Below are 27137 nucleotides of genomic sequence, written 5' to 3'. Positions count from 1 at the left end.
ACTCACTGGAACAGATTGCCCAGAGAAGTTGTGGAGTCTCCTTCATCGGAGATATTCCAGAACTATCTCGACACAATCCCGTGGCATGTGCTCAGGGATGACCCCGCTTGAGCAGGGGGGTGGGACCAGATGACCCACTGTGGTCCATTCCAACCTGACTCATTCTGTAATGCTGTGATTCTGTGATTCTGTGGTGTGAAGCATCCCTGGTGTCCGGGGCAGCTGCCACAGGCCCACAGTTGAGGTGGGAAGAGGTCCCACCAGACTAGGGTTTAGCGCTCAGGACTGACCTGTGTGCTCCAGGGCACAGCACCGGGGGGGAGGCCACGGCCAGTGCAATGCCAGAAAGATTATGAAAACCAGATGGTGTTTCCAGGCCTGATGTCGCTGCAGGCAGTTGGGAAGCCTGGCTCATGTGACAGGGCCTGTGTCTGGTGTAGAGGCGCAGAGGGGGAACACCGAAGAGAACAAGAACTTCCCCTGTTAAGGAATGGGAAGTGTAGGCAGAGCAGTAGGAAAACCTATGCGACTTGAAGATTTCACCTCAAGAAATAATGTCCTCGGGGAGAATGTTGGAAACCCTACACCTGCATGTTTTACAGTGAGACCAGTCAAAACACTACAGGAACACTACGCTGTTAGAGGACAATCTTAGCAATTGCCAAGGAGAACAACTGGATGATTTGGAGAGCCTGTCTGTCTGTAACTTGTGTGGCTCTATGCACTTCAGTGCTTTGCTGAGCTACACTCCAACCAGTACACATCTTCACATCCAAAGATTTTAGCTCAAGCCAGTGACTGCGAATGAAATAGTTAATGGAAGCAAAATTATCCCTATAAATTAATATTTGAGGTTTTTTGATCCCTAATACCCACAAACATTAGATACATACTGCCAGTTCCTTAAAACTTTGTTAATAAAGTTACGATTCCCTATTGTCTCCTTTAAAATATGTCCCATCTCATATATTCATGAAAGTTTTTATATTGCAGAGGGAGCAAGATAGTTACTGAAGATCACAGTTGTACTATTACATGTACTTACGGTTTCTCTCATCAATCAAAATGTACTTTGGCAGCCGTTGGGCAGCAGCAGGGAGAGCAGCAGCTGCAGTGGCTGCTCCAGCTCCACCCTGTGCCTGTCGGATGAAGTATTTCCTGCCCTGTCTTTCAGGATTTCTTCTGTAAAATGGCGCTAATGATTTTAAAACATTTTGAGCCCCACTGAGGAAAAATATATGTAAAAACTGCATGTCATTTTTATCTGTCATTTCCTGTCACCATAAATTAACATGTATTCAGCCAATAAAGAGGGAAATTGAGATAGGAATACTGCTTCAATAAATAATAAATAAAAGCAATTAGGGTGGTTTATTCTGGTTCGAGAGCCTGGAAATCAAAAAGAAAAAGCTGTGCTTGGTCATATGGGGCAAAGCATTCAGCAAGACACATTTTCAAAAACTGAGCTGTGTACAGCCTGGACATTTATAGATAATTCCTAGAACTTGTAGCATTCATAGAATGTTCATTGCCTTAATTCCATCTCAGAATGTTTTTGTCCTACATACATAGCCCTGTGATTTGTGGAAGATGGCAGGTCATTACAGGTTCACTCTGTTGTTGTTCCCAAGCAAGAGAAAACAAATTTGCCTGTGGTAAACGAAACTGGCCAGAATCATCACAGTGAATTGCAGAGGGCTGCCACTCTAAAAGACTGGTCTAAATGTTTGCTCAGCCCAAGAAAGGCAATGGCTAAGTACTTGTGCAGCTCCTTGGGGCTGTGGACAGGGCAGGGCTATGATTAGATCCAGCAGAGTGACTGTGACACTGGGTCTACCCCACATATTTTTATTTTTTTTCCCCCGAAAGGCAGGATTGTAATGTGTCCTTGCAAGGTAATGCCTCATCCTGCCCACCCCGCGTGATCACAATGCTCTTGGAGTCGTGTGAAGGACTGACACAGCTATATGGCACTCCAGGAAGACCCATAAGACAAATTACGATTCAGAACAAAACTGCCCTAAGGGCAAGGAAAAACCTGGTCTTTTTTTCTTTTTTCTTTTTTTTTTTTTTTCCCCCAGCATATGCCTTATTGCTGAAAGCCTTTAAACTGCTTGATCTCTACTGGCAAACATACCTGAGCGGCTCCCTTCTGAATTCCCCAGGATGGCTGCCACCATGGGGCAGGGACGGGGAAAGGGCCTCGGGGAGGTACTGCTATCTCCCTGCCTCCCAGTAAAGTGGTGCCTGCGCATTCTCTTTGCATTTCCTTCCTTATCAGAGTTCTCCCCGCCCAAATCACCGAGGGCCTCACCCTCACCACCCCATCACGCTGCTGAAGACCGGTTCTTGCTGCAGCCACCACATTCCAAAGGGATGGAGCTGCTGCCAGTACCACGGGGCCATCAGAGCCAGCTTGCACTGGGCAGGCAGTGTGGAGAGGTAACTGTGACACTTAGGGCAGGTGTCCAACTTCAAGTGTCACAGGGCAATATTTAGTACTTCTTTTTACGGCTGCTACATTCTATCACTGCTCACAGGGAGAACTCCTGACCCTGTTTGTTCCCCCCCTTTCTCTCTTTCTGTCTCTGAGGAAATGCTACCAAGTAGGTCATGCCTTTTTGAATTCTAATGCAAAAAAATAGATTTCAACTGTCATTTAATCAGAGCTAAGAAACAAGAGAGTGTAGTATCAGCTTCAGACCCTGCAGGAGAAAACTGATAGATGGAGGCATGAGCATGCTGTCATCATTGGATTATATCGGGGGGGTTTATTATTGTTATTTGGGGATTTTTAACTGCTGATTGTGATTCTTCTTGTCCTTTCTGGTATGTGTTCTGTTGGGCAGAGAAATCTTATCTTTGGTTATCTCTGAGGCTGGTTATATTTAGACTTCAGAGCTGGTATGCTCACAATGTGGCCCGGTCTCAAAGCCACCACCTATCTACACTGGAGCTGGGACAGGCTACCCACTCAACAGTCTCTGTATCCATCAGCCTTTGCACACAGGGCATTGGTGCCCACACTGCCCTAGCAGGGAGTCAGGATATGGCCAGGGTGCACATCAGGACCAAGGAGGTGGGATGCATCTCTGGGTCCCAGGGATTGGCCAGAGTTTACCTTCGAGAAGGCAATCCGATACTATGTTCCAATCTTCTCGCTGTCAGTTGTATGACAGTTCCTTCAGAGCCTGCCCGTCAGTGAACTTGATTGCACAGACTATCTGCTAGAAACTACTTAAACTCAACTGTAGTGAAACAAAAGCTAAATGAAAGTTAATGACCATATAAGCAGCTGGTTCTGGAAAAACCTTGTGACAGATACTTGAGAAATGCCCTTTAGTCACTGGAAAGTATTTCCCAAGGTCTCTTTGGGATGTTCTGTGTCTGTGTCAGCAGATGAAAATACTGCCTATATTTCTGTAGCCACAGGTGATTAGGAATTGCTCCCACAGTGTAATTTAAACCTACTAGGCTTCTCCCTGGATGGGGTCAAATGAGCACAGAGAGACCCTTGCATGTTTGATTTTATATGACTGAACAAGATCTGCTTCATTTGTGCTTTGTCAGGGCTACAAAACTTGGGTCCATATAGAAAGTATAAGTTACACTGCTTCTCTGGGTTCAGCTTATTTCCTGAATTGCAAAAGGCAGCAGTTGTTGTGTTACACTGAGCTCTGGGTAGGCACAGACTTTTTGGACACAAAGAATGGGAGCCTCCAAATGATGCAAATGGCCTAAAGTTCAGCAGTGATAAAAGGTTCATTTAAATTTTCTCACAACCCTGCCACTATCTTTTTACCATAATTAATATCAAATGAAAGTTTCAGGGATCAGCTACTGTTTAGCTTACCTTGCAGCAGAGCATACTAAGGCCTCATTCATTCGCATTATAACTTAGGTGGTACGGGCCAGTTGGGAAATGCTGACAGATTTGCATCCTGTTCTGCTCCGTTTAGGAGCCGATGTTCACTGACTTGCAATAACAGTATGTTTGCACAGTGCCTTTAAGTCCAAAATATTTGAGTTTTACATGACTTAAGAGTGGTCATTTCTATCAGCCTTGAAGTGCAGTGACTTCAGGGTTGGCATGTGGCAGCCGGTAACCAGCACACACTATATAATAGTGTATTGTGTGAATATCTTATCCATATGAAATTGCAAACAGAATTTGAGGAGGCAGGTATTTGATTCAGAGAACAGGCTAACCTCCCTAAGCCTTACCCTAGCTACAAGACATTCAATACCCATAAATAAACAAGCCCCGAGTTGACCCCTCTTTTGTGGCACAGTCTTTCCTCCACCATTGTGCCAGAGTAGGGCTTTGCTGCTACAGACCCTCCGAGGCTCCTGCTGAGCCCCCCAGCAACCACCTCCGAGCATCTGACCCTCCGAGGTGCCGCTGAGCCTCTTTGTCCCGAATTGAGTGTGTCCCAACACAATGGGGATACAGCTGTCTGCCTGCCAGAGTTAATGAGCATAGAGGGTAGACCTTCAATTGCCTTCTTTATCAGACATATTTCTCAAAAAGCTCTACAGAAAAAGGAGGTATTCTGCTCCTAATTTTATACAGAAGGAGGCTGGAGGCTAAAATGCAAGGAAATTAAGTAATTTGTGGAAGATTACAAAGCAGATAATCGGCAGAGCTCAGAATCCAGCTTAGCTCCCCAGCCCCGCACCCCTCTACCACTTTTTGCATCTAAAAAGGCACAACTTAAAATCCAACACTTTTTAACTTTCATAGTAAAGAAGCAGTTCTGCTGCAGTTTTCTGTTTGACTTCTTTTGGCTTTGCATCAAGCCAATCTGGCTGTGTTCTTATTTTATACTTACTACCACCCTAAGGAGGATCTTTTATGAGTGGGCGCCATAGAAATTGAGTTTTAAGCTACAGTTTAGTGGGATCAAGTTTTTGGATACAAAATTCCCAGAAAATCTAAAATACTGAAACCTAGGTCTTATAAAAAAAGAGAGAGGAAGGAAATCTAATGGTCACTTCTCTCCTATCGCTATATGGTCCCAGTCCAATAGGAACTGCTGGCTCCAACCAGGCTGCCAGAGGTCTGGAGCGCTGGGACGAAAGGCCAAAAAACATCTCTTTTCCATACAGACAACATTTTAGGTGGAAAAAGAAGGACATATCCAAGGACACCCAGATAAATAGTAGCCCTAGCAATGCCAACTTTTCTGCTCCCAAAGTTGTTTACACCCACAGAATTTATTGTGGTGCCAAACCGCAAGGAGACTCCCTTAAATGTGTGGTCTTTATCTGAAAGGCCAAACGAAGTAATTTTGAATTGTTAGGCACATTAACAATACCTGAGGGTGTCATATACAAACGGCCAACACCTTTAAGCACTGATGCAATAAGGATGGACAAGAACATTAGGTGGGGGTGGTGGGAGGAAAGATCTTTTTTAGATGTATCCGAGGTAGAGCAAGTTTTATTACTGGGCTAGAAACATATAGTATCCCGGGAGTGAATAGCTCACACATTTGATCCAATCTTGGGCTCAGTCCAGCTCCCACTGAAGTTTAATGGGAGTTGGATCAGGCCACTGCACTCACATTTTTTCCATGCATGGAAAACTATTTCCGTTACTTTGAATTACAATACCACTGGCTTTGGATTTTATATAATAAAATAAATCTAGGCCACTGTTTATATTCCAAAAAAATGCATTCTGGGATGCCAGCAAATATATTGCCTGTTGGATTAAAAAAAATAAAATAAAAACTGGACACATTGGTTTAAAAAAACAACAGCTCCTAATTATTAAGCATAATTTTTCTTCCTCGTGCTTTTCTGGAGTCCTCAAATATTTGAAGTACGAAAGGTACATATAAATTCTTCTCTGGTGGTTGAAATGGTGGAATCTGTAAAACTGCAATGTTTTATAAGAAACAGAAGTTTAATATAAAAATAATAATCTTCACAACTGGCTCTTTGCTTATTGGCATATTTTGCGCATTTTAAAATTTATAGGGGAAAAAAACCAACACCCTTGGAATGTCAGTAACAAAGGGGATGTATATTAGCAACCCCTTAAATTTTGGGAACTGGCTCCTCTTGATTGTTCTGACTGCAAATGAACTCTGCAGATGCTGAGAGGCACAGGAAATGTGCTAGAAACAGCATTTGTTCCCTGCTTTATGAATTGGATTCTACTGAAATCCCAATGTGGTAAGACTGATTAGCAGACTTTGGTAATGCCTTCTGCCCCAGTACAATTTTATTATAGTCTTTTATTACCAAGGGAAAAAAACACAGAAAAAAACCCCACAGAAAAGACACCCACATTCTGGGAGCAAACATCTGTGGTGAGCTTATGCCAGTGAAGAGCATGGCCCCTGGACTCTGAAACACAGAGCAGCAAAATAAAAGGCATGTCACCAAAAGAATAAAACAAAAACACACATATACACAAGCAAGAGAGGGAAAAAAATGTCACTGAGGGGTGTTTAATGTTAAAGAGAAACTATATGACTGGCATGGCGGTGAGGAGGATTTAACAGAGCTGAACAAGGTGACCACCTGCATCCACTTCAAAGAGGAAAACCGGCAGTGTTACGAGGAGTGCTTATGCAGTCATGTGCACGTGTTTGTGCACAATGCTTCTTTCTACTGACAAAATATAATTTGCAAATATCCCTGGGCACCGGCAGCTTTTCTTCTGTATTGACAAATTCAGTTTCAGCACAGGATTGAAAGGAAAAGAAAAAAAATTTCCCTCACACACAGAGCCATGTAGTCTGAGCTGGACAGATTTCCCTTGGCCCAGGTGGTACAGAAGAGGTGCTGGCTCCATGGGGACTCCCTGGCTGTGCACTGGTTAGCCACAGGCTGCACCTTCCTTCTTCACAACAGATGGTGGTAAACCTTCCTCCACCCCGTTGTGGTCTGGGGAGCATCCAGGAATGGTTTACAGGACTGCGGCTTTTAAGCCATACTGGGGTAAGGGAGCCTTGGCTAACCTTCCTTCTAGTGTGACAAAGCCCTTTAGACAGACCAAGAATTGGTTCCAAATTCCCCAGTGCAGGGTTTGAAACTCAAATAACTAGGACTCACCCACGTTTGGCTGTAATTTCCGATGTGCAATAACTATGCAAAATGCTGAGATTTACTGATGAGAGAGCAGGAAGAACCCACTCTTCTTCTTCTTCCTGGCTTTCTTTCTGTAATGAAATAGTGTGTGCTTGTGTGCTTTGCCAGCACCTCCTCAGCCTCTTCACCCTGATTGAAACAATCCTAGGGGAGATGCACCCAAACTCCCCAGCAGAACTGGCAGAATGTCAAACCAGCTGGCCTGATGGGGGAGATTTCAAAACCAAAATGTCTCTTAAATAAGCTTCTTTAATTATTATCATCATCTGTTTATTTATACAAATATAAAATATATTTATATAGATTTATATAATATAGATTTGTTGCTTTGGTGGCTCCTTTCATTTACAGACATACTGGTCAACGATCTCTGTGCACTTTTTACACTTGACATAACAGCACCAATGGAACTTGCAGTGGCAACGCTCCACCTGGACGCTCTTGAACTGGTCATAGCCCCGTCCGCAGCACATCAGCTCACACCCATCCATGCCCTCTGAGGTCTTGTTGCACAGCCGGCCCTGGGTGCCCAGAGAGCCGGTGGTCTCGTTGCGCAGGCAATAGTCCGGGCTGGGGTCAACGTAGACCAGGTCCTCTTGCGTCGGCACGTTGAACCGGTTGTTCACCAGCTCCAGCTTCCCCTTGCGGCTGATCCTCATGGCAGCGGCGCTGTCGTACTTCTCCTTCAGCAGGTCGCCCACCTTGCGGAAGTCAGCCAGCTGCAGCCAGCAGGTCTTGAGGCTGCAGGAGCCCGACACACCGTGGCACTTGCAGGCCACGTCTGCCAGCTTGTACACGGCCTGTGGGAAAAGAAATGCAATCAGGCAGAGCTGCGTTTATCCCTGCTGCACTGGCAGCTGGCTTAAGTACAATGAATTCATCGCGCTTTCAGAACTGCTTTGATTACCCCGCAATTTCTGTTGTTTTGCCCTTCAGAAGAGACAAAGGTCTTCTCCCTGTTTCGACTGCTGTGTTCCTGTTCCCTAAATATTTCTATTTCTGGTCACATTGCCTGCAAACACGGCTTCCTCACCCCACCTGCTTTCCCTCTGGCAGACTGCTGGCTTGACAGCAGGGTCATGAGAAGGAAAAAAAAAAAAGGAAGAGTGCTCTTAGGGTGGACTCTGGAAATTCCCCATCTCACAGACCACAGCAGCGTGGCATGTTTTTCCCTTCAGTGCTGCGGAAAGGGAACACCTGGGAACCAGCCCATTTCCTACCACACGCCCCGGGAACCAAGGCTATCACTTGTAGGGATACATCTGCATCCTTTGGAAACAAATCCACAGACCCACGCCCTTTCCCTTCATGTCTGCTGAGAGGAGCTCATCCGGGAGCAGCGTCCAGAGAGGAGCAGGCAAGGGTGGTGGTGCCAAAGATGGGCACATCCACCCTGGAATGGAGCAGTTTAGCTCTGCTGGAGGTGTTAACCAGGCGCCCTCCTGGAGCAGCAGGGCTGAGCCGGGAGCCCTCGCTGCGGACCTGCGCCATCTTGTGCCCACACGTCTCCCTCCACCAGCAGGGCTGTCGCCAGGCAGAAAAGCCTGGATTTTAACAGCAAACGCAAGCTTTCCGTGTGTCTTTTCCCAGACGCTTTCAGCTACGTTTTCAGGAGCCTGCGGGGGCTGTAGATGCATCATAACCCTGAAAATCCGGCATCAAAGTTAGCAAAGAGTCTTGAAAATTTAGGGCAGTGAGCATTAAACCCTCAGCAGAGCAAGTACAACATGTAAAGAGACAGACGGTGGTTACTCTCCTCCTCCCCACGCTAGCTGGGAGGAGAGTGAAATACTGAAAAATATTCTACGGTAACAAAGCTGAAAAACATGGAAAATAAACTGAAATGCAAGTTGGGTTTGTTCTTTAGATCGATTCCAGAGACAGGTACAAAACTGCATGCTAGGTGAGATCCTGTCAGCTCTCAGGCACTGACAGAGCTTGCAAAGCAAAGAGCCGGCATCCCCACACCATCAGAGCTGCTCCATTTTATAGAGGCTGACCACCCCAGCCCTTGCTCCTTATCCTCTCACCAGCAGGGTCACATCTGCTCTCCCAAGACCATCCAGCATCCTGCAGTGCCTTTGCCAGATCCCACACGCCAAGCAAAGGTGTTTGGCATCAGCTGCAAAATTGCCACCAGCTGTTTTTGGTGGGGGAGATCAAGGAACATGGGAAAAAAATAGGGTGCTCAGAAGGAGATGGCAATGTGTCTCCTAGCCAGGTTTTCTGCTGAAAAAAAAAAAGCAGACAAACACAGAGGTTTCTTTTCTGCCTCACTCACTGACAGAAGAAAGCTTCACAGCTCTCTGCTTTCGCATGCCAAGGACTAGGTGATTAAGGCAATTGAGCATAGTGCAAGCAAAACCATCTGCCTGTGACTACATTCTGGACCAGCAGCAAGAGGTCAGAGTTCTCCTACAACAACTGGTTGCTCCTGGCCTAACTAAGGTCTAGTGCTTTTGACAGCTAGTGAAGATTCAATTTGGCTTAATGGCTAAATCACATGGAGGCCAATCCAGCTCCTGAGAAAGTCAATGGAGTGAGTCCTTAAAACAGAAAACCTTTAGTTGCCCTCCTCAGAGCTCAATTTACTGAGGCAATCCCTCACGGCACAACCTTACAGCGCAATGTAACAGCTGTAACAAGCTGGGAGTTAAGCACTTCTCTTGGATCAAACTACAACTGCAGAGGACCAACCACACCGTCACTTAAGGATTCCTGTTGTACTGTAACCAGACAGAGCTACAGCTGAATTTCCCGCGCACCAGACACTTACTATATCCTCACTGCATTGCCAGCCTGCTTGTTATAAGCCTGTGTTAGCACTTTTTGGTTATGGTTCTGTCAAATCCCAGGCCACTTGTGCCTCCCTTGCCCTTGCAAGTGTTTCTATAAAGTATTATGATTCTTCCTAATCCTAGGCTTTGTTCCTTTAGAAAAACACTGCAACTCAATCCCTCTCAGTTAATGTCATGGGACTGAGTTCACTCCGCCTTGGCTTTAAGCAATTGATGCTCAAAACATCTGGCCCATGTGGGTAGTAGCTCTGCTGGGGAACAGAATGCTACCAGTTATCACAGGTAAGGATGGCGCCACTCAGCCCCCACAGCTCCCACCACCAATGTCCCGTGGAGGTAACCATAGCTTCAGCTGCTAAATGACTCTACACTCTCCCCCTTTGCTGCCCGGGTGGGGAGAAAGCAGAGGAAATTGGAGAATTCCTCTCTGACCAGGCTCAGGTCAAGGTAAAGAATAACAGACCCCACATGCAGTTCTGAGGGCAGGAACTGATCGATGGCCATGCCACTTAAACAGGTTGAAAATGCCTCTAATGGAAAGGCTTAGAGCCCCTTCCCATAAGCCCAAGTTCTCTTCCAATTCTTTTCTTGCAAGAATGGGAACAGGAAGAGGATTAATGGGTAATTCCTCTGTGGTCAATTAGCCAGACCCCCTTCCAGGCTCTTATGGCACTGGCTCGAGTGACTGATGACTGAGGCCTGCCATATGCTGACTGGGTAAACAGCGTGGAAGGACTGACCATCCCAGTCTGCCAGACACAGTGACAGATAAGGAATGGGGGAAATAAGAGAGGGTAATGGAGACCAATTGGAAGAAAAAGACAGATGGAAGGAAAGGACATATTGAGATAACAGCCAAAGACAAACAAACAAGAGCAATAAAGCCAGAAGCCACCACAAGGACTCCAATGTGGACTGAAGGGGTGATGGGGTCAGGACTGCCTGAAAGATAAAAGGCCTCTGATCCCCTCCCATCCCCCCCAGCTCCTCTGAGAACCATGGAGAGAAGGGACAATCTTCTCTCCTGCCACCAGAGCTCCTCAGGGTTCAAGGAGAACTTTCTCACTCACAGGAAACTGAGTGAAGGGACATGCCAAAAATCTGCCTATAAATCAGAAGGTATCAACTGAAACACTGGCTGGGAAAGCGGGGCCAGGCTGTAGTGTGATGGCACCTGGTGGTCACTCTGCAGTGCTCACTGCTGGGTCTCCAGTACTCCTTTCCTTCAGCATCAACTTTTAGGAGTATGGACTTACATATGCGCCTTCCTGCTTCCAAAACTAGAATCTCAGAAGTTTAGGAACGCAGGACTAGACAGGACCTCCTTGGTTATTAAGTATGATCTCTTGCTATTGTAGGCACTGCTTCAAATAACATTTTTCCTAAATGCATACAGTGCCCTTTTAGAAGCAATTAGGTTTTCAGCCACCATTATTCTGATCACTATTGCAATGATAAAATATCTTTTTCTGATTTCCAGTCTAAATGTATTCACTTTATGCCCATTTGCTATTGTGCCAAATTGGCCTTCTGCTTAAAGAGTACTTTTCCTCCCATATTATTTCTCCCATGAACACAGACATCAGTCACATCCTCTCTTAACTTTCACTTTAGTAGGCTAAATATGGCAAGCTGGTCTAGCCCACTTTCTTAAGAAAAGATTCCTATCCCTTGGGTCAGTCATAACAAGCCTTTTCTAGTCTGAGGTCATTTTACTTGGGAATATGAGAACATACAATATTGTGGGGCCTCACAAGCGCTTAATACAATGGCATTAGTATTCCCCCATGTTTTATAAATAGGCTTTCCCTAGTATGTTATAGGATATTTACCACCTTCTGAGCCACATTACATCTGCAGCTGACTGCAGACCCATTTCCTAATGACTAAAACCAAATTTCCTACAAGGCCTCAAATGATGGTCTTAATGTTGTTTTATTGGATGTCATTAGCTGCTACAAAATTCAGATTCTCCTCTGCCACCTTTGCATCATCATCAAATTTCATCAGCCTAATGCTTGTGTTGAGGCTGAGAAACAAAAATATTCAGGCAAGTCCTTGATGAGCTCTGCTAAACAAGCTCTATTAAGATCAAGATACATCCTCTCACAATTTACTGATATCTTTCCTTAAACCAGTTTCTTGTCCATCTCATAGTTGCTGCATTTTTCCTTATATTTCCCAATTTAACAAAGAATTTTCCATGCGGGAAATACCTTAAATGTTTCACAGAAGTTCAGATAAATGAGACCTATCGGACCCAGTCTGCTTTTTAGGAAATCAGTCACATTCTACATGACTGTGTGATCAATCTTTGAAAAAGTCTTCTCAAATTATTTCCCATTTAGCCTGTTTCTCTGAGATATCCTTTCTCCCAGGTCCACTTGTAAATGAAGCCAAGATCACAGGTGCCAGCTCTTTCAGAGTGCCAAGAAAAAAAGTGAGCACTCCCTGAGACTTGAGAGGTTTATGCTACCTGAGTTTTGCATCTACCTTCGTGGCAAAAATTTCTATCTCCAGCCTTTCTCCTTCACTCCTGTGCTAATATGCTTTTAAGAGCCAAGAGGAAAGGCTGTCCTGTACTGGCCAAATACCAGCCTGACCAGAAAACCCTGGGACACGCAGCGATGCTATCTCAGAGCCTCCTATGAAAGGATCTGGAGATGAGACCTGAGATGGCTCGGAGATCTCCATCCTTTCATATTCATCTCCTTTCCCAATCCCAGTATCTCCATTCCTCACTACCCCCAAATACTCATCTACTCAATCCACCCCAAAGCCCCAGCCACAATTTCTCCAGAGCCTTCCCCTCTTCCAACCCTTTGCAGCCACTTGACTCTCATGTGAGTCATCTGGTCCGATCCCAAACTCTGCTTCCTTAGCAGCCCCCTGCACCATCCCACCCATGTCAAGTCCAATGGCTCAAACTTCAGTACTTGCTGCTCAACTCCTCTTCCTCTACCTGTCTGAACTTTATAGCTGCCTCCTCGTGCCTTCCTCACTTATACAGGGTGCCAGCACCATCAGCCTACTCTGGTAGACCTTGTCTGCCCCCGTGGCACCCTGCCCTGCCTGGCTTCCCCCAAAAAATACAGTCCCAGAGGTATTTAAAAATCTACACTTCAAGTACTTATTCCTGCTAAGCAGAAGTGTTGAGGACAGAAAGAGACATCTCCACTGAGCAGCAGACACACAGCATCCCTCTCCATGAGCAATGTCCTGCACTCCAACTTGGAAGCTCCAGGTAAAGCACTCACTCGCTTTTGGGACCAAAACTTCTCTGCCTTTAGACTCAGCCCCATCCTCATTGACTATGTCTCCTTTCTTCCAATCTCCCCCAACCTGCAAAGCTTAAAAAACTTTTGCTGTTTATTTTACTACCCTTTGCAAGGTCCGACTCAGCGGGATTTTTACTGTTCTCACTTCATCTTTACACTTCTTGACCTCTAAGACAGAGCTTTTCATTATTTATTTGCTATCAGTTCTTTTTCTTTTTCCCCCATTCTTAGTAGGCTCTTGGTCTATTCCTAACAGCTTCTCAGTGGCAGTTATTCATTCAGTGAAGTCTGGATATTCTTCCTATAAGCTTTTTCCTCTTGCTTGGCATGCAGAACTGTAATGGCTTTAGCATCTTTGACTTGAAAAAGTTCCAGACCTCTTCCACATTGAGTTTCTCGGCTCAGCTTATTGACCGGCTCCCTTAGTTTATCAGAGTTTTTTTGAAATCCACAAGCTTAATTACACACTGGTTCATACTACCATTTAATTTAATCTAAAATGACTTGTGTTCATTTAATCTAAGGTTATTTTCTACAGCCATCTGTTCTACAGAATCTACAAAACTCAACCCCAAAATAACACTGTCTTTTGCTGACCCCTCTGGAAAGCTTTTGTCCAGGTCCTGGGTTAACTGGAGACACAGAAATGGCCTTGAGAGCTTGTCTATAGAGGCCAAAGAAGCAAGACACTGTAGTACAATTTAAACAACTTTCTGCACTGTAGTAAAGGCAGGAAATAACTGCCTTTAACTCTGTCCCTAAAGCAGGACAAAGCTTTTTTTTCATCTGTAGCATCACCTGAAATCACAGCTCAGCAAGAATCTTGCCTATATAACAAGAATAACATGACAGGCAGTATTTTACCCGTGGTATGGAGCAAGCAAGCATCTTCTGACTTGATCTTCTAATACAAATGTTACTGCAGTTCAATTGGCACCTCAGACTATTGGCCATATTCTGTCTCTGGATCCCTCAAGGCAATAGGGCTGGCTGTTAAAGTCTCATAACATACTCACTCCCTATTTTAGGCAGAGTATTTTTTTGTAGTAATCCAAGTTCATGACTTCAGACATCTAAGATGTGCAAAGCAAGTAATGCAGAAAAGAATATTATGTTCAGGCTACTACTCCACTACACCCTCCATTTCTAAGCAAATGCAGACCCTCTGCCCTTCCAAGCCAAAAAAAACCCAATCCCAAACCAAAACCTACTGAGTTCTACAGCTTTCAAGTCTGTTTTTTCACCTACTGCAAATTTACCACAATTTGATTTTTCAAAAGAACCGTGGAGTACTCGCAATGCTTCAACCTGACACGCTGATTTCACAATCAAAAAAACAGAGCACATCATCTTTGGTGGCAAAATGAAGTTGAAATTACATGCAGAAAAGACAAACATCCATGGGAAAGGGAAAGATAATTCAGTAATAATTAGAAGCAAGAAAGGGCAGAAAATTGATGAGGAACCTAAGGATATTAGTTAAGAATGTGCAAAAGAGCAAGACTAAGTACGCTTAATAGGATTTTTTAACATGCATTAGAAATAAAATTAACCTTAGAAAAGCTTACTTCTACAGAAGAATGATAAAAAACTTAAAACACCCTGGGGAAAATGCACAAACATTGAAGTAAGTATTCCTGTTCTACTTTTGGAAAGAGGAGGGATTACATGGCTGTACCACATATAAAGGATGCTGCACCTTCCAGGCTATTAATCACAGACAGAGCAATTGTGATAAAAAAGCAAAAGTGCATACACTGAATGCATACAAAAGGGGTATGGGAAAACTGGAAAGGGTACACTAAATTGACAGGGAAATGATTTGATGGCTGATGAGAACCTCTGAAAGTGAGAGAGTTTTCAGTGCTCTATCTAGTCTGTCAAGAAAGAATGGTGAATAAATTACAGTAGATAAATACTTGCATGCAGAGGAAATTCTGATTACTAAGAGTCTTTTGGATTTAGTTGTAAAAGTCAGAAAAAGAACTGATTAGAAGCTGGTGCCAGATAAATTCAAATGATAATGAGGTACAGCATTGAAACAGGGTGATTAATGATGGTACCATACTACAAAGGGAAGTGATGGATTCTCCATCCCTAGGGGTCTCCAGATCAAAACTGTGAATCTTCTCAGGAAATATTTGTCACCTAGATGCAAATTATTTATTTTGCCCAATAGCAAGGCAACTAAGCCAGGCCTAAGTTCCAGAAATAGCCAGGTAGCCTTATTCAGTGTTTGCTTCTGGCCCTATGTTCCCAAAAATCTAAATGATGGTAGGAGAAGAGAACTCCAGATGCCAAAATATTATTCTTTTCATCAGCCTGTCACTTCCAGAGCTCTGGGAAGCTCATTTCTGAGACATTAACTTTAAAAATGGGCCATAACAGCACCTAGTTTATTTGGAAAGGGCTTACATGTCTGCGTGTGTGCCAGACAGTATCTCAACAGACCCTTCACTGGCTTTAGCTGGCAGTGGAAGCCTGACATTAAAACTGGAACATATCATTGTCAATATTGTCTGTAATATTCTGAAAAATGCAGAAAATGTGACCATACACTCTTATGGGGGCATCACTGGACTATCCCTCATCACACCTCCAACTAATTTGGTATCCAGCTATCTCCAGCCTTCTGCTTCTGCCTCCGAGAAAAAAAGAAAGGGTCAGCATCCGTCTTACCCTGCGACCGGCCTCGTTGTTCTGCAAGTTCATCAGCATGCGGGCCTGCTCCTCTGAACCTCTCACGTAGTTCTTCTCCCTCTCCTTGGCATCCACGAATTCCTTGGCGAAACGATATCCGTACTCCACGTTATCGCCGCAGCCGCCCCACAGCCAGTCTCGGGGCAAGTCCTTGGGCCGGGCCGTGCGGCTGCAGCCACAGCTGGAGAGCTCTCCCTCCCGGCAGGCCCGGCTGATGGCGTTCACCACCCCGGCGGCACTGACGGCGTAGGTGAAGGCGGTCTCTCTGCTCCCTGGGAGAGAGGTGAGACAGACAAATCAACCACGGGCAGGCAGACCTCGTTTAACATGCAGCACACAGCGAGGAGCAGGGCCTGGGCAGTAGGATATGGGGTGCTCCGAGAAGGCGCACGGAACTCACAAGAATACGATGCTCAACAGCAAGGGCACCATCCTGCTGTGGAGGAGGGGGACTGCCCTAACACATGCCTGCATCCCAGTTTTGTTTTCATTTCACTTGTAGCAGCTCCAGTCAACTGACTGTCCAGAGCTGGCAGTTTCTGCGTAACCAGGATCAAACCCAAGTCTGACTATCTGACACGCACCAGGGAAGGGTCTGAGATTCCTGGAGCGATGTTCTTTAGAAAACCATGTTCTTCGTCGTTTGTAGGTGCTGCTCCTCCAGAGTTATTACTTTTATTACACCTATGTTTGAACATTTAAGAGCCCTGGGAACTGCACGCCTTCGCCAAAAGAAATAGCAACACCATAGGCAAGGACTGCTCAGCCTCTTTCCCCTTCACCTATCCGCTCATTTTAACCTGGAAGAAACTCTCCAACAGCAAGAGGGTTATTCACTTGCTGAAAATACAGCTGCTGCCTTAGCCACTGCATTTGCCAATAATCAGTGAGAACAAGTAACAAGGTTGGGCCTGTGCAAAAGAAACATTCTGGTTAAGCCAGTTATCACCTGGAAAGGTTTTCATTTAACTGGGACAAGCAGTCTTCACGGGCTCCTCAGTTCATCGACCTTATTTTGGTTTACATAAGGTCAGCTGAAAATTGTTTGGAGACAAACTGAAGGAAACTCCTTTTTACACTACAGGCTCTCCCAGTGCCTACAGAACCGCAGTGCTGGAACAAGTAAAACTTTCCCATGTAGACAATAATAAATGAAAAGACTTTCCATTAGGAGGTTTACTAGAGGCTGCCCTGCTTGGCATGTATGCCCTACACAGCATCTGAGCCAAGCAGCTGGATCGGGTCTCCAGCTATGTATTCCTGGCAGTGATTCAGCCTCAGTGTGACCGGGGCACCATCACAGCCAGAACACTGCATGAGGCCAAGCACCAGGAGCGCTGTGGGTCTGAAGAGGGGGAGTAGAGGGGGAATGAGGAGGAGAAGGAGGCAATCCACACCTGCACTCTCACCACACGGTCTAACAGCTAAACCGACACCTTCAGAGTCATTGTGTTCATCACCGAACTTTCAGTGATAAAGAGAACAACTGCCAAAGCTTCATTTGAATAAGCAATCTAATTGTGAAGAGCTACTTACACCAAACCCCAGCAAGATCCTCTCAAGCAAATTTGAATGACTTCAGAGGGCAGATCTTCCAAGAATACTTAGTTTGTCACCAGCCCAGGAGGCTCTCAGTGCCAGCACCATCAGCAGGGCTGAGCTGATGCTTTCGGTATGCTCTTGTTCCAATTTGCACCTGCGGACAATCTGTAACTAATAGCAGCTTATCACCAATTTAGCGGTAATGACCCAAGACAAAGGCAGGGCTGTGAATGGCATCCACCTTGCAGAACAACGTGATTCCCCCACCCCAAATCAGAGTCGAGCACTTCGGTATCTGCTCTGGAGTGCAGCACAAGGCTGATAAAATGCTACAGGACACATAATAGTGCTTGAATAGAGGAGGAGGAGGCAGCGCCTTACTAGAAGGTCATAAGGAGAGGACTATGCTCCCCTAAACCTCGCTGGTCTGAGAGGTACAGAGGAGTGACTCCTAGTTAAGGTAATTCAGCTGCGACTGGCCCATAAGGGAGTTCGTTTTTCAGTAACCAAAAATCAAGCTTTTACTCATCTAGCTTGTTTTGCACGTTATGGTTTTTTGAAGATAACAGTCCAATGTGCAGTTTTGCCCCTACCCCTTCGTGCCCGTATAGAGAGAGCCCTGCGGACACATCCTGTTAAGTAGAGCCCTCCCTTGTCTATAGAGATTAAAACACAGGCAAGGAAAGGACCTCACGCTGTTACAGCTCATGCAACAGAGTCCTCACAACTCCAGGTGCTTAGCATCCTTACAGCTGGATTGAGATCTCTGAAAGCACAGACTGGATTTGCACTTTTACTGTCCATGTTTTAACCATCTCCACCTGTCAGCTGCAGCAGCACAACTCAGTGTGCAGCCCCTGGATCTGCACGAGTTGCTTAAGGCTGCTGGAAGATGGTGGTGGAAGAGGCTGGAACAAGTCACAGCAGGATGGGGTTTTTTTTTCCTGTGCTGCCCACAAAGCAGAACAAACCACAGCGCTCACTAGACTTTGGTAGTAGGTTTGGAAGACCAGGGCTTGGCCTGGGAGGCAGGATCAGATGTGATAAAAGCCTGTGTTAATACAAACCAAATTTGTAGCTGACAATTGAGGGCTTACACACCCAAGTTTTCTCTGCTCGTCTGCCGTGCCTTCCAGCCTTTGAAAAGTATTTGCGTTTTTGCTGGTCCTCTCAAAGTTCATTCCAGTTCCACACCTCTGTGCTGTTGTCTCACAGGACTGGAGCGTCCCCAGATTTGTTCTGCCCTTTTCCACACCTCTGCTGAGCTCTCCTGAGCGCTGGATCAGAGTCACCCCGGGCTGCCGGGGCCGACGCCGGGGGCTGCGGGCCCCGGGAGGCTCTGCCCGCCGCCTTGGAGCTCCACGGAGCTCTGCTGCCCTCCTGTGCCCGCCCGCCGCCGGCAGCAGGACGGGGAGCCCGGGGCTGCGCGGCTCTCGGGGGGCACTGGCGGGATGCGGCGTGGGCAGCACCCAGGCAAGGGCTCGGTCCCCACGGCTCCCTTCCCTGGATCTGCTCGAGAAGGAAACGGGAGAACGAACCCAGTAGGAGACTGACACAAAGATGGTAAAACTGTGTCAATTTAACTTTTTTGATGAAAAAGATTTAGCTTCAACTCATTTTTTAAAAAAGCGTTACCCTAAAGTTTGCCAATCTCAAAGAAAAACAAAGAAAAAAATATTTCCCTTTGTTCTCTGGTTTTATGGCTCTTTTTTTTTCCTTCTTTAGCATTTGAAAAGGCTAAAGAGATAAGATCTCTGGCTCCAGAAATGACTGGACTAACCTGGAAACCCCAGCCTTGCATTTAGGATTACTCAGAGGGAGATCTGTTCTCTCCTCCCCTGAGGAAATTCTAACATGACCTTTTGGGGTGCTCTTGTCCTCTCCCCCTCATAAATGCAGCAGTAAGGAATGTCTGTATATAATGCATAGATATATATATACACACACATGTGCAGTCTAAAATCTCTATTGACAGAACAAGAAGTAGCTTCAGAAGAATAATTTTTGTACATCAGATATAATTATTGAATAAACCACATTTAAAAGGTAAGAGCAATTCTCATGACAACACAAGCAGTAGGAGGAGGTAATGCTGAAAAGCAGCCTCCTTCAGTGCTGTGGATCCCTCTACAAAAGCTTGATATCATTGGACTGCCTCACCTCTATGGAACACAGAAAATGAAGGTGTAATGATTAAACACAGACCAACTGGGTCTCCTGTTTCTGAGCCAAGCCAAGTTCTGTGAGGGGGAAAGGAAACTAATCTTCCAAGTTTCTGAGTGAACACTCTCACGAGGATCTCCCAGGCTCTGGACTTGGCCAGGTCAGGTTCTCCTCCCCTCTCACAATCTAGAGCAGCTCAAGAAATCATGTAATATATGCCATGTCTGCATCGGTGGGTGGGCAGCCGAGGGCTGCTGGCACATTACACACCTTCTGGGTCCTTCTTATCGCCTTTCACCTCTCTCTCCACAACAATCTGGCATGCCTGTGCACTCTTGCAGATATTCTGGTCTCCAGACCTTTCTCGTGCCGTTGGCACAAAGTACAGAAAAAGGGCTGTGGTCCAGATTTGGGGCTCAGAAGTTGAAAGCAGGAGACAGACACACAGTATGAACCCAGGGAAGAATGACTTTATAGCTAACACAATGTGAGATTGAAAGGCTTTGTCTTCTTTCCCAGTGTGGAAAATAGATTTGCTGAAATGATAAGCAATGACTCATTACAAAGCAGAAAAATGCAAAAGCGGGAGGTGGAACTGAGGCAGCACAGCAGCTTATCACTGACACAGGCAACAGCGATGAATCATGGATCCTCTAATACCCCAGGCCACCTTTGGTGACAGTTTTCTTACTGCTGTGCTGCCTTGTGCTGGAGTATAAACATCTGAACACACTCTAAAGTGCCCAGAGAATCCAAAGGAGATGGGTTCAAAACTCTGTTAGGACAGGTTTTTAAACAGTGGGCAACTGCTGGCCCACAGACACTGCCATCAGCAGATTCCTAATTGAGATACAACAGGACTCAACAAACAAATGCAGCACACATAAACCAAGTAGGACTTCTGGTCATACCTGTCACATACCCACACCACCTCCTGCCTTCATCAAAACCCAAATCTACTCCCCATCTAAACAAATAGGATCAAATTCATTTTAGAGAGGAGAAATCTTCCCACTTCCACTATCCCTTCTTCCTGTACACACTCTGATCTTTCCTGACAGCTTCTCATCTTTCAGATCTGATCTTTGCTTTCTCTTAGTTCACCCTTACTTTTCCAGGTGTGGACTCTCCCACTGGACCAACCCAGGGTTGCAGGAAGATACTGAAGAAGAGGAGATTGCTATATTCTTGCATCCTTGTGGAGTCACTAGTATCTCTTTGGGGATCTGAAATTTACCCCGTTCTTCAGGGTAAGTTATGTGTGAGGGAGGGACACCAGAAAGGAGAGATGGAGGTGTATTTTCTGTCCTTTCCCTTTGGTGGCTGAAATTTCAGTTTTCATACCCCAAAGCACAAATTTTAACAATCTGGGATTGCATGCAGCCCCATGTGGCCACCACCCTTGCTATCAGAAAGTGAGAGATCAAGGATGCACAGATGCCTTGGATGTGTGTCAGGAACTAGAAGTATGTGTCAGGAAACGGCATTTCCCAGGGGAGTACCCCAGAGAAGAATTGTTAGGGTATGGGCTAGGCAGAAAGGGAAGAATTAGAATGGCTCTGGTGGGCTGAATTAGGAATTTTGAAAGATTTGAGTAACACATGCAGAAATATCCCTAGAATTCTCTAGGATAACATGTAAGAATTTCAGGATCGGATGGAAGGGATCATAGGACTTGGTGCCCTATTGCCTTGACGCCCCAGAGGTATTAAAGATGCACCTCTTGGTGCCTTGCTCCCTATGCAGTTTTTTTGAGAGTTAAGCCAAAAAAGTGAGAGCAATGCTGGGGGCAGCTAGGGGTTCAGGAACTGAAGGTCTTTTTCAATCCCTTGCTAAGTGTTTTCCCTGACCTCACAACCGAGAAATACTGCTGGTTCTTCGGTGTAAATGATTGGCTTTGTGGGTGGGAAAGAAAACCTCTTCAGACAGGGGTTGTGGAGAGTGAGTGAGTGTGTGTGTGTGTGTGTGTGTGTGTGTGTGTGTGTGTTTTAACACCTTTTCTTTATTGTCCTGGCTGTCGGACACATCAAAACGAGCCCGGATTTCTCAGTTTCTTGCCATCAGATGATTGCATTTCAAAAGGAGCTGGGACAATGTAGCTAGGTCACACCTCAATTCAAGTGCAGCAATGGCCTGTCAATGTGCCCCTTACGGCCAGCAGGGCAGGAATTATAAAAATCGCTTAGGTTTACACAGAAAGTGGCAGTACAAGGAAGGGGGGGAATTCCCACGCCAGGGGAGCCCATATTTCCCACTTCTCAGGGCTGCATTCCCTGTCCCAGGGTACTCAAGATGCTGGTAACGATAACACGGGTCCATTGTTCCTGGCTCCAGCTTCTTCTCTTGCTACCTTTAAACAACCACTCAAAACAGAAGACGCCCCGCTCTTCCTGACCGTCCCGTGCTTCCCCCAAAAGAAAGTGTGGCCCCTCACCCCCTGCTGGCTCCTGGTGTGGCTCAGGTGCACTGGTGCCACCCACCCAGGCACAGGCAGCGTGCGGGCAGCACCAGCACACCAGGGAATGGAAAAGCTCGTTAAAGGCAGCTTTAGGAGCTGGTACTAATGGGGCTCATCACTCCTGCATGTGTATTTGAAGGAAGGGAGAGAGGTGCAGAGGGACACCCGGCCTGGACCCAGCACCTCCCTGCACTAACTACTAGGTGTACTACTGTTATACCAGGTGTTCCTACCTATTTTCATGACCCTCCCAAAGACGGAGGTGTTGTCCACCGTGCTGCAGTTCCACCGCCGCTGCCGAAACTGGTACTGGCACTCCTTGATGGCGCTGCGGGCCCCTTCCCCGATGAACACCATGTGCTCCTGGTAGAGCTGGCAGAGCTTGCGCTGCCCAGGGGAGAGCCCCGGCAGCTGGCTGCACACCGGCTGAGCGCCGATGATGTACATCTCAGGTCTCTGGATGGGGTTCATGGCCAAAGACCTACGATGAGAAAAACATCCCAGGGAGTCTGGAGGGAGAGGCCCCCTTCGCGAAGCGCCCAGCACCTCTCCCCGCCAGCCCAGCCCAGCCCAGCCCGGAGCCCGGGCGCATTTCTCATGTCAGCTGCCTCCCTCCACGGCTCTGCCAGATGCGAGGCTTTTCCAGGGCTCTAGCGGGAGAAACACAGCTCGTTTGTAACCCGAGTTTAAACACAGAGGACACCCGGGATGGGGAGGGGGCAGAGAGAAAGCTCAGCACTTTCTCTGCAGAAGAAAGCGAGTAGCTTTTTTACGGAGCGCCAGCGAGCGATGCCTGCCTTCCAGCCAGGCTATTTTCCGCTCTTCAGGAGAAGGGGGCTCCGCGGCTGCTCCCAGGGCTTTTGGCAGCGGGTAGGAAACCTTACCCATCCACTCCCTACGCATTCCCCACATCCTAAAGCCCGGACGGCATTGGAGCGAGCCCGTACAAAAGGAGCCCAGAAATGCCTGGAAGGAGAGGGGCTGCGTCCCACGTCTCCAGAAACTGGGCAGGGACAGTGGGAGGGGTGGGGGGGAACCTGGAAAGAAGCGAGCAGCTGCGAAAGAAGCCCGGGAGGCAGGGAAGTTCCCGCGGAGAGCGCAGGGCAGGGAGCTGCCGCACCGCCCCGGACGGTCCCCGGACCCCGGCCCTGGGCGGACAAAGGCACCGCCGGCTCCCCTCACTTACCACCAGGAGTTGGCGTCGGCCACCGGCGAGGTGCAGCTGCAGAGGAGCGCGGCGGCGAGGGCCAGCCTCGGCCCGGTCATGGTGGGCTGCGGGGGCAGCCCCCGCCGAGCCGGCCGCCGGGACGGGGCGCCCTGCGGAGAAGTGCCGAGGAGAAGCCCTGGAGCGGGGCCTGCGTGCGGCGGGGGCGCGGCGAGCACAGCCCGGCTGCCGCCCCCTCCCACCCCGCAGGACCCTCCCCCGGCCGCCGCCTCCCGGGGGCTCCGGCGGCGGCCCTGCCTCCCGCCCGCCCCCGGCCCCGGGGCAGGGGCCGCGCTGCCGGGGCTCCGCCGGCACCGACGGAGCCTCCGCGTCCCGCCCGGGGTGAGCGCGGGGACGCCCGGGGCTGTTCTCTCCCCGACGGGCGTCGAGAGGGGCTCCCGGAGCCCCCGGGCCGCCCCCGCCTTGGGCGCGCCCGCCGGTGCCGGGTACCCCGCGGCCGCAGGTGTGCGGGAGCCGGCGGGGCACATCAAAGCGCCGCGCTGGCCCCGCTGCCTTTGTAATGCAGAGACGGCTCGGAAATGAGCTGTGCCCCCTCCCCAAAACGGCCTCCCGAGGGGCCTCACGCCACGGACCCGGCCCCGCGCCCCGGGTGGGGGGTCTGCGAGGCTCGGCCGGGCCGCCAGCGACGGGCGCAGATAGGCTGGCACCGGAGTCTAATGGCTTTATGGGCAGGGGAGGTGGACAGGAGAAAAGCTTCAAAGGCTCCTCTTGTCCAAACAACTTCTCCCTTCCCCACTCGACCCACCGGCAGCTCCTCAGCCCCGTCTCCCCCAGACACCGGCAGAAGGCAAACGCAGGCATCCCACACTGTGCGGGTACTTGTAACAGATGCTTCTCACACCCTGCCTCCCTCATACCGCAGGGAAACAGCCACCTCCATCTCTACATGGCTTCCCGCTGTCCTGTCCTACCCTGTGCCACATGGTCTCCACCTCTCTGCCATGGAAAAATGCCCCCCCTCCCCTCCTGTCCCACACAGTGTCCACACCAGGCCTGGTGTCCCCCCAGCTCTGCCCTGCAGCAGTGGCTCCCCAAAGGCAGGCTGAACTTGCAGGTCCCCCCCAGGCTGCGGCCACAGTGTTCGTGGTCCAAGACATGCAAGTGCCCAGCCTTTCAGTCTGCCTCACGAGCAGCACCCGAGACATGAATCACCAGACTCGGCAGCTCAGACCGCTGAAGTATATTTTTTATCGAATTCCTCGCACCCGCCACGGTGGACTTGCTGTGTTTGTTTGCAGCACGCTTCGCTTCCTCCCCCATCCAGATGTGCTGTACCTGCAGCTGGTGGCCCATCTCACCTGGCAGGCAGATGTGGGGCTGCAAGTGCCAAAATTAGCCTCGGGACAAAAAAGCCTTGTGTGACCCAGAACCTCGGTGGGAGGGGAGTTTTACTGCCTGGGCACAGCAGGATCCACGTCTGAAGAAAACAGGGTGACTTTATTCACATCTTCTATATCCTCCCTTCTCCTCCTCCCACAGCTCTGAGCCTGACGGAGGGATGCCGAGGTGTATGTGTGTGTAGCCACGCATACATGTTTTGGGTCTGTTTCTATAGGGAATAGACAGAATGGAAAGTTTATCTCCGTGAGTCTGGGGAGGAAGGAAGTTGTGTATGGATGAATGGCTTTTCCATGACAAACAATGAGTCTGCACAGACATGGTGTGATGTCACCTAAAGAATTTCCAAGCCAGCCTCAGATACAGAAAACCTTTTCGCTGGCAGAGATGAGAGCCTCCCACCTTTCCATCTCACCACAGCCAGAAGGAAGAACTAGGGCAGGGGGCAAAAAATAAAAGCCCGTGCTGTCTCACACACACACACACACACACACACACACACACAAGGCATGCGCCATGTAAATAGATGACATGATGGGAGAAGTGCATCTCCAAGCTTTGCCCTCACCAAGTCTCCCCGCGGATTCCGAGACAGGAGTAAACCATGGCGAGCCGCCCGGGTGCCTCTCCCAGCCAGGAATGTGAGACAGCACCAGCCGATGAGGCAGTTCCACAAATACAGGTGATGTCAATGTCCGTGTTTGTGTGAGCTTCTCCAAGCACACGTGCACCATTGCAGCACTCCACGGGACAACACGGACACAGCACCACGCAGTGCTGCACTGGTGGTCCATCACCGGCACTGTGGCGTGGTGGAAACAAAAACCTTTCCAGCCTGGGAGACACTCACGTGAAACTTGGGTCAGAAACACACGGCATTAATTAAATATCTCATTTTAAGTATTAATATGCACAGGCAGCCGATGATTAACAACAGCAACGTGTTGTGAACACTGCTAGTAGCAACCTGACTGCCAACAGGCACAAGCAAGGCAATGATCTTATTTTGAAACATGAGACATAAGTATTGCCGTATGGGATAAGATCGCTTATCCAGCCAACCTAATATCCTGTCAAAGGCAGTAACTAAAGGAGCTGCTTCATCAGGAAACGTCCGAAACTCTGAATTCTACCCAAAATCTGCTGCTTGGTGAAAGCGACTGCCACTGAGCTCAGATGTGAATTATGGAAGCGAGTCCTTTTTAAGGTGTTGGAAATTATTTCTTCACTGGCTGTGTTTATGACTTCAGATAAAGTGATAATAGCAGGTGAGGCATTGCTGGAGGGATTTAGCCTCAGCCAGCAACTTCCAGACCGAAAGCTGCAAAGCACTTGGCTGGTGGTCCGAAGAATACAGTCTATCCCTTTTCCTTGCGCCTGTTTCTACTTGCCACCAAAATCTTGAAAGCGAGTTTTTGATTTTGTAAATAAAAAGCCTGGGTTATTTTTTAAGCCCAACTGCAGGGCTGGTTCAAACAGCTTTCTGAGGTTGTTTGCCAAAGCAGGGCTGGGTGGGAGAAGTCAGTGAAATTTTGTGAGGATGAGAGGTGGGGTGGAGCAGGGCTGCTGGTGGGCTGGGATGAAGAGAGCCAGTGCAGTATTAGGTAGGAGAGCCCAACCTCACCACAGGCACACCACCCTTCCTGGCCATCACTCCTGTCCACCCTTCCCCACCCAAGTGACTCCCACCCCAAACCATCCCTCCCCTGCAGCAGCCCACTCACACCAGCTCAGACCACTTCTGCTACACTAGGGGATGAAAGAGCAGTAGAAAGAACTCCAAAAACAAGAGTTGCTCTTGCTTCTTGTGGAAAAAGGCCCCCTCCCCACCCCTTCCAGTGGGTATGGATCACTCAAACAGCAGAATTGGACACTGGCTTGAGCACTGCATGTCTGATGATTGCACACAGAGTGCTGAGGATCACCTGGGCTAAATAGTAAGCTGTTGCCTGAAAACGGGACATGAATCTCAACCCTCAGATTCAGGTCTAATGCTCCCTTCTCAGAGGGCAGCACAGCAGCAGCAAGCCTGCATCTTCGTACAGCCTTGGCATTCTGCTGCATTCAACAGTCTGCTGCCCTAGGCAACTGTCTACTGTGTTGGCTGGCTGCCTAAAATTAGTACCTGTGTTTGCCTTTGTTCACTTTTCAGAGGTGACAACTGTGCACGAAGCATAAATTTACACATCCAGTTTCCAAAGTCACAGCAAAGCAGTTGGAGAGCTATCACCGCTTTCCCAATACCGTCCCTGCCGTGTTTGCTGGAGGGAAGCTGCAAGACTCCAAGAAAGGGAGGTCATGTCCATGAGATCATTTGCAAAGATTTGGCAGACCGTGAAAAAAGTTGAACCCTGGCTGGAAGACAGCCTTGGTAAATGAGAAAAGGAGAGTTAGTCATGTAAATTCCTTGTCCTACCCTTATTGTTTTTCAAAAATTTGGGATGTCCCCAATTGTGACACAGATCCTTATCGAGTGCTATAAGGAGTGTTGAAAGGAAATGTGTCTTCCACATAACTCCAGTGATCCTCAT

At 47.9% G+C, this 27137-nt stretch overlaps 1 protein-coding gene across 1 annotated transcript; it reads right to left on the bottom strand.

Moving 5' to 3' along the window:
• Positions 1-6235: 6235 nt before the first annotated feature.
• Positions 6236-23324, bottom strand: WNT5B (Wnt family member 5B). Its single transcript, XM_032688067.1, has 4 exons — positions 23230-23324; positions 22277-22524; positions 15860-16152; positions 6236-7904 (listed from the first exon to the last, which is right to left on the bottom strand). Exons 1-4 carry the CDS (start codon positions 23307-23309, stop codon positions 7446-7448), a joined length of 1080 nt encoding a protein of 359 aa, XP_032543958.1. The 5' UTR covers positions 23310-23324; the 3' UTR covers positions 6236-7445.
• Between the last annotated feature and the right edge of the window lie 3813 nt (positions 23325-27137).

The sequence above is a fragment of the Chiroxiphia lanceolata genome, chromosome 5, assembly GCF_009829145.1.
Source record: "Chiroxiphia lanceolata isolate bChiLan1 chromosome 5, bChiLan1.pri, whole genome shotgun sequence".
Classification (NCBI taxonomy): domain Eukaryota; kingdom Metazoa; phylum Chordata; class Aves; order Passeriformes; family Pipridae; genus Chiroxiphia; species Chiroxiphia lanceolata.
The sequence above is the reverse complement of the archived record's forward strand: the minus strand, read 5'-3'. Positions and strand labels throughout refer to the sequence as shown.

Bases quoted from the DNA above. Each gene is read 5' to 3' on its own strand.
- WNT5B (XM_032688067.1), bottom strand. From the start codon at position 23,309: ATGACCGGGCCGAGGCTGGCCCTCGCCGCCGCGCTCCTCTGCAGCTGC. The intron at 22,525-23,229 runs GTAAGTGAGGGG...TTCTCATCGTAG, and splicing joins GCCGACGCCAACTCCTGGTG to GTCTTTGGCCATGAACCCCA. The intron at 7,905-15,859 runs GTAAGACGGATG...CTTTTCCCACAG, and splicing joins ACAACGAGGCCGGTCGCAGG to GCCGTGTACAAGCTGGCAGA.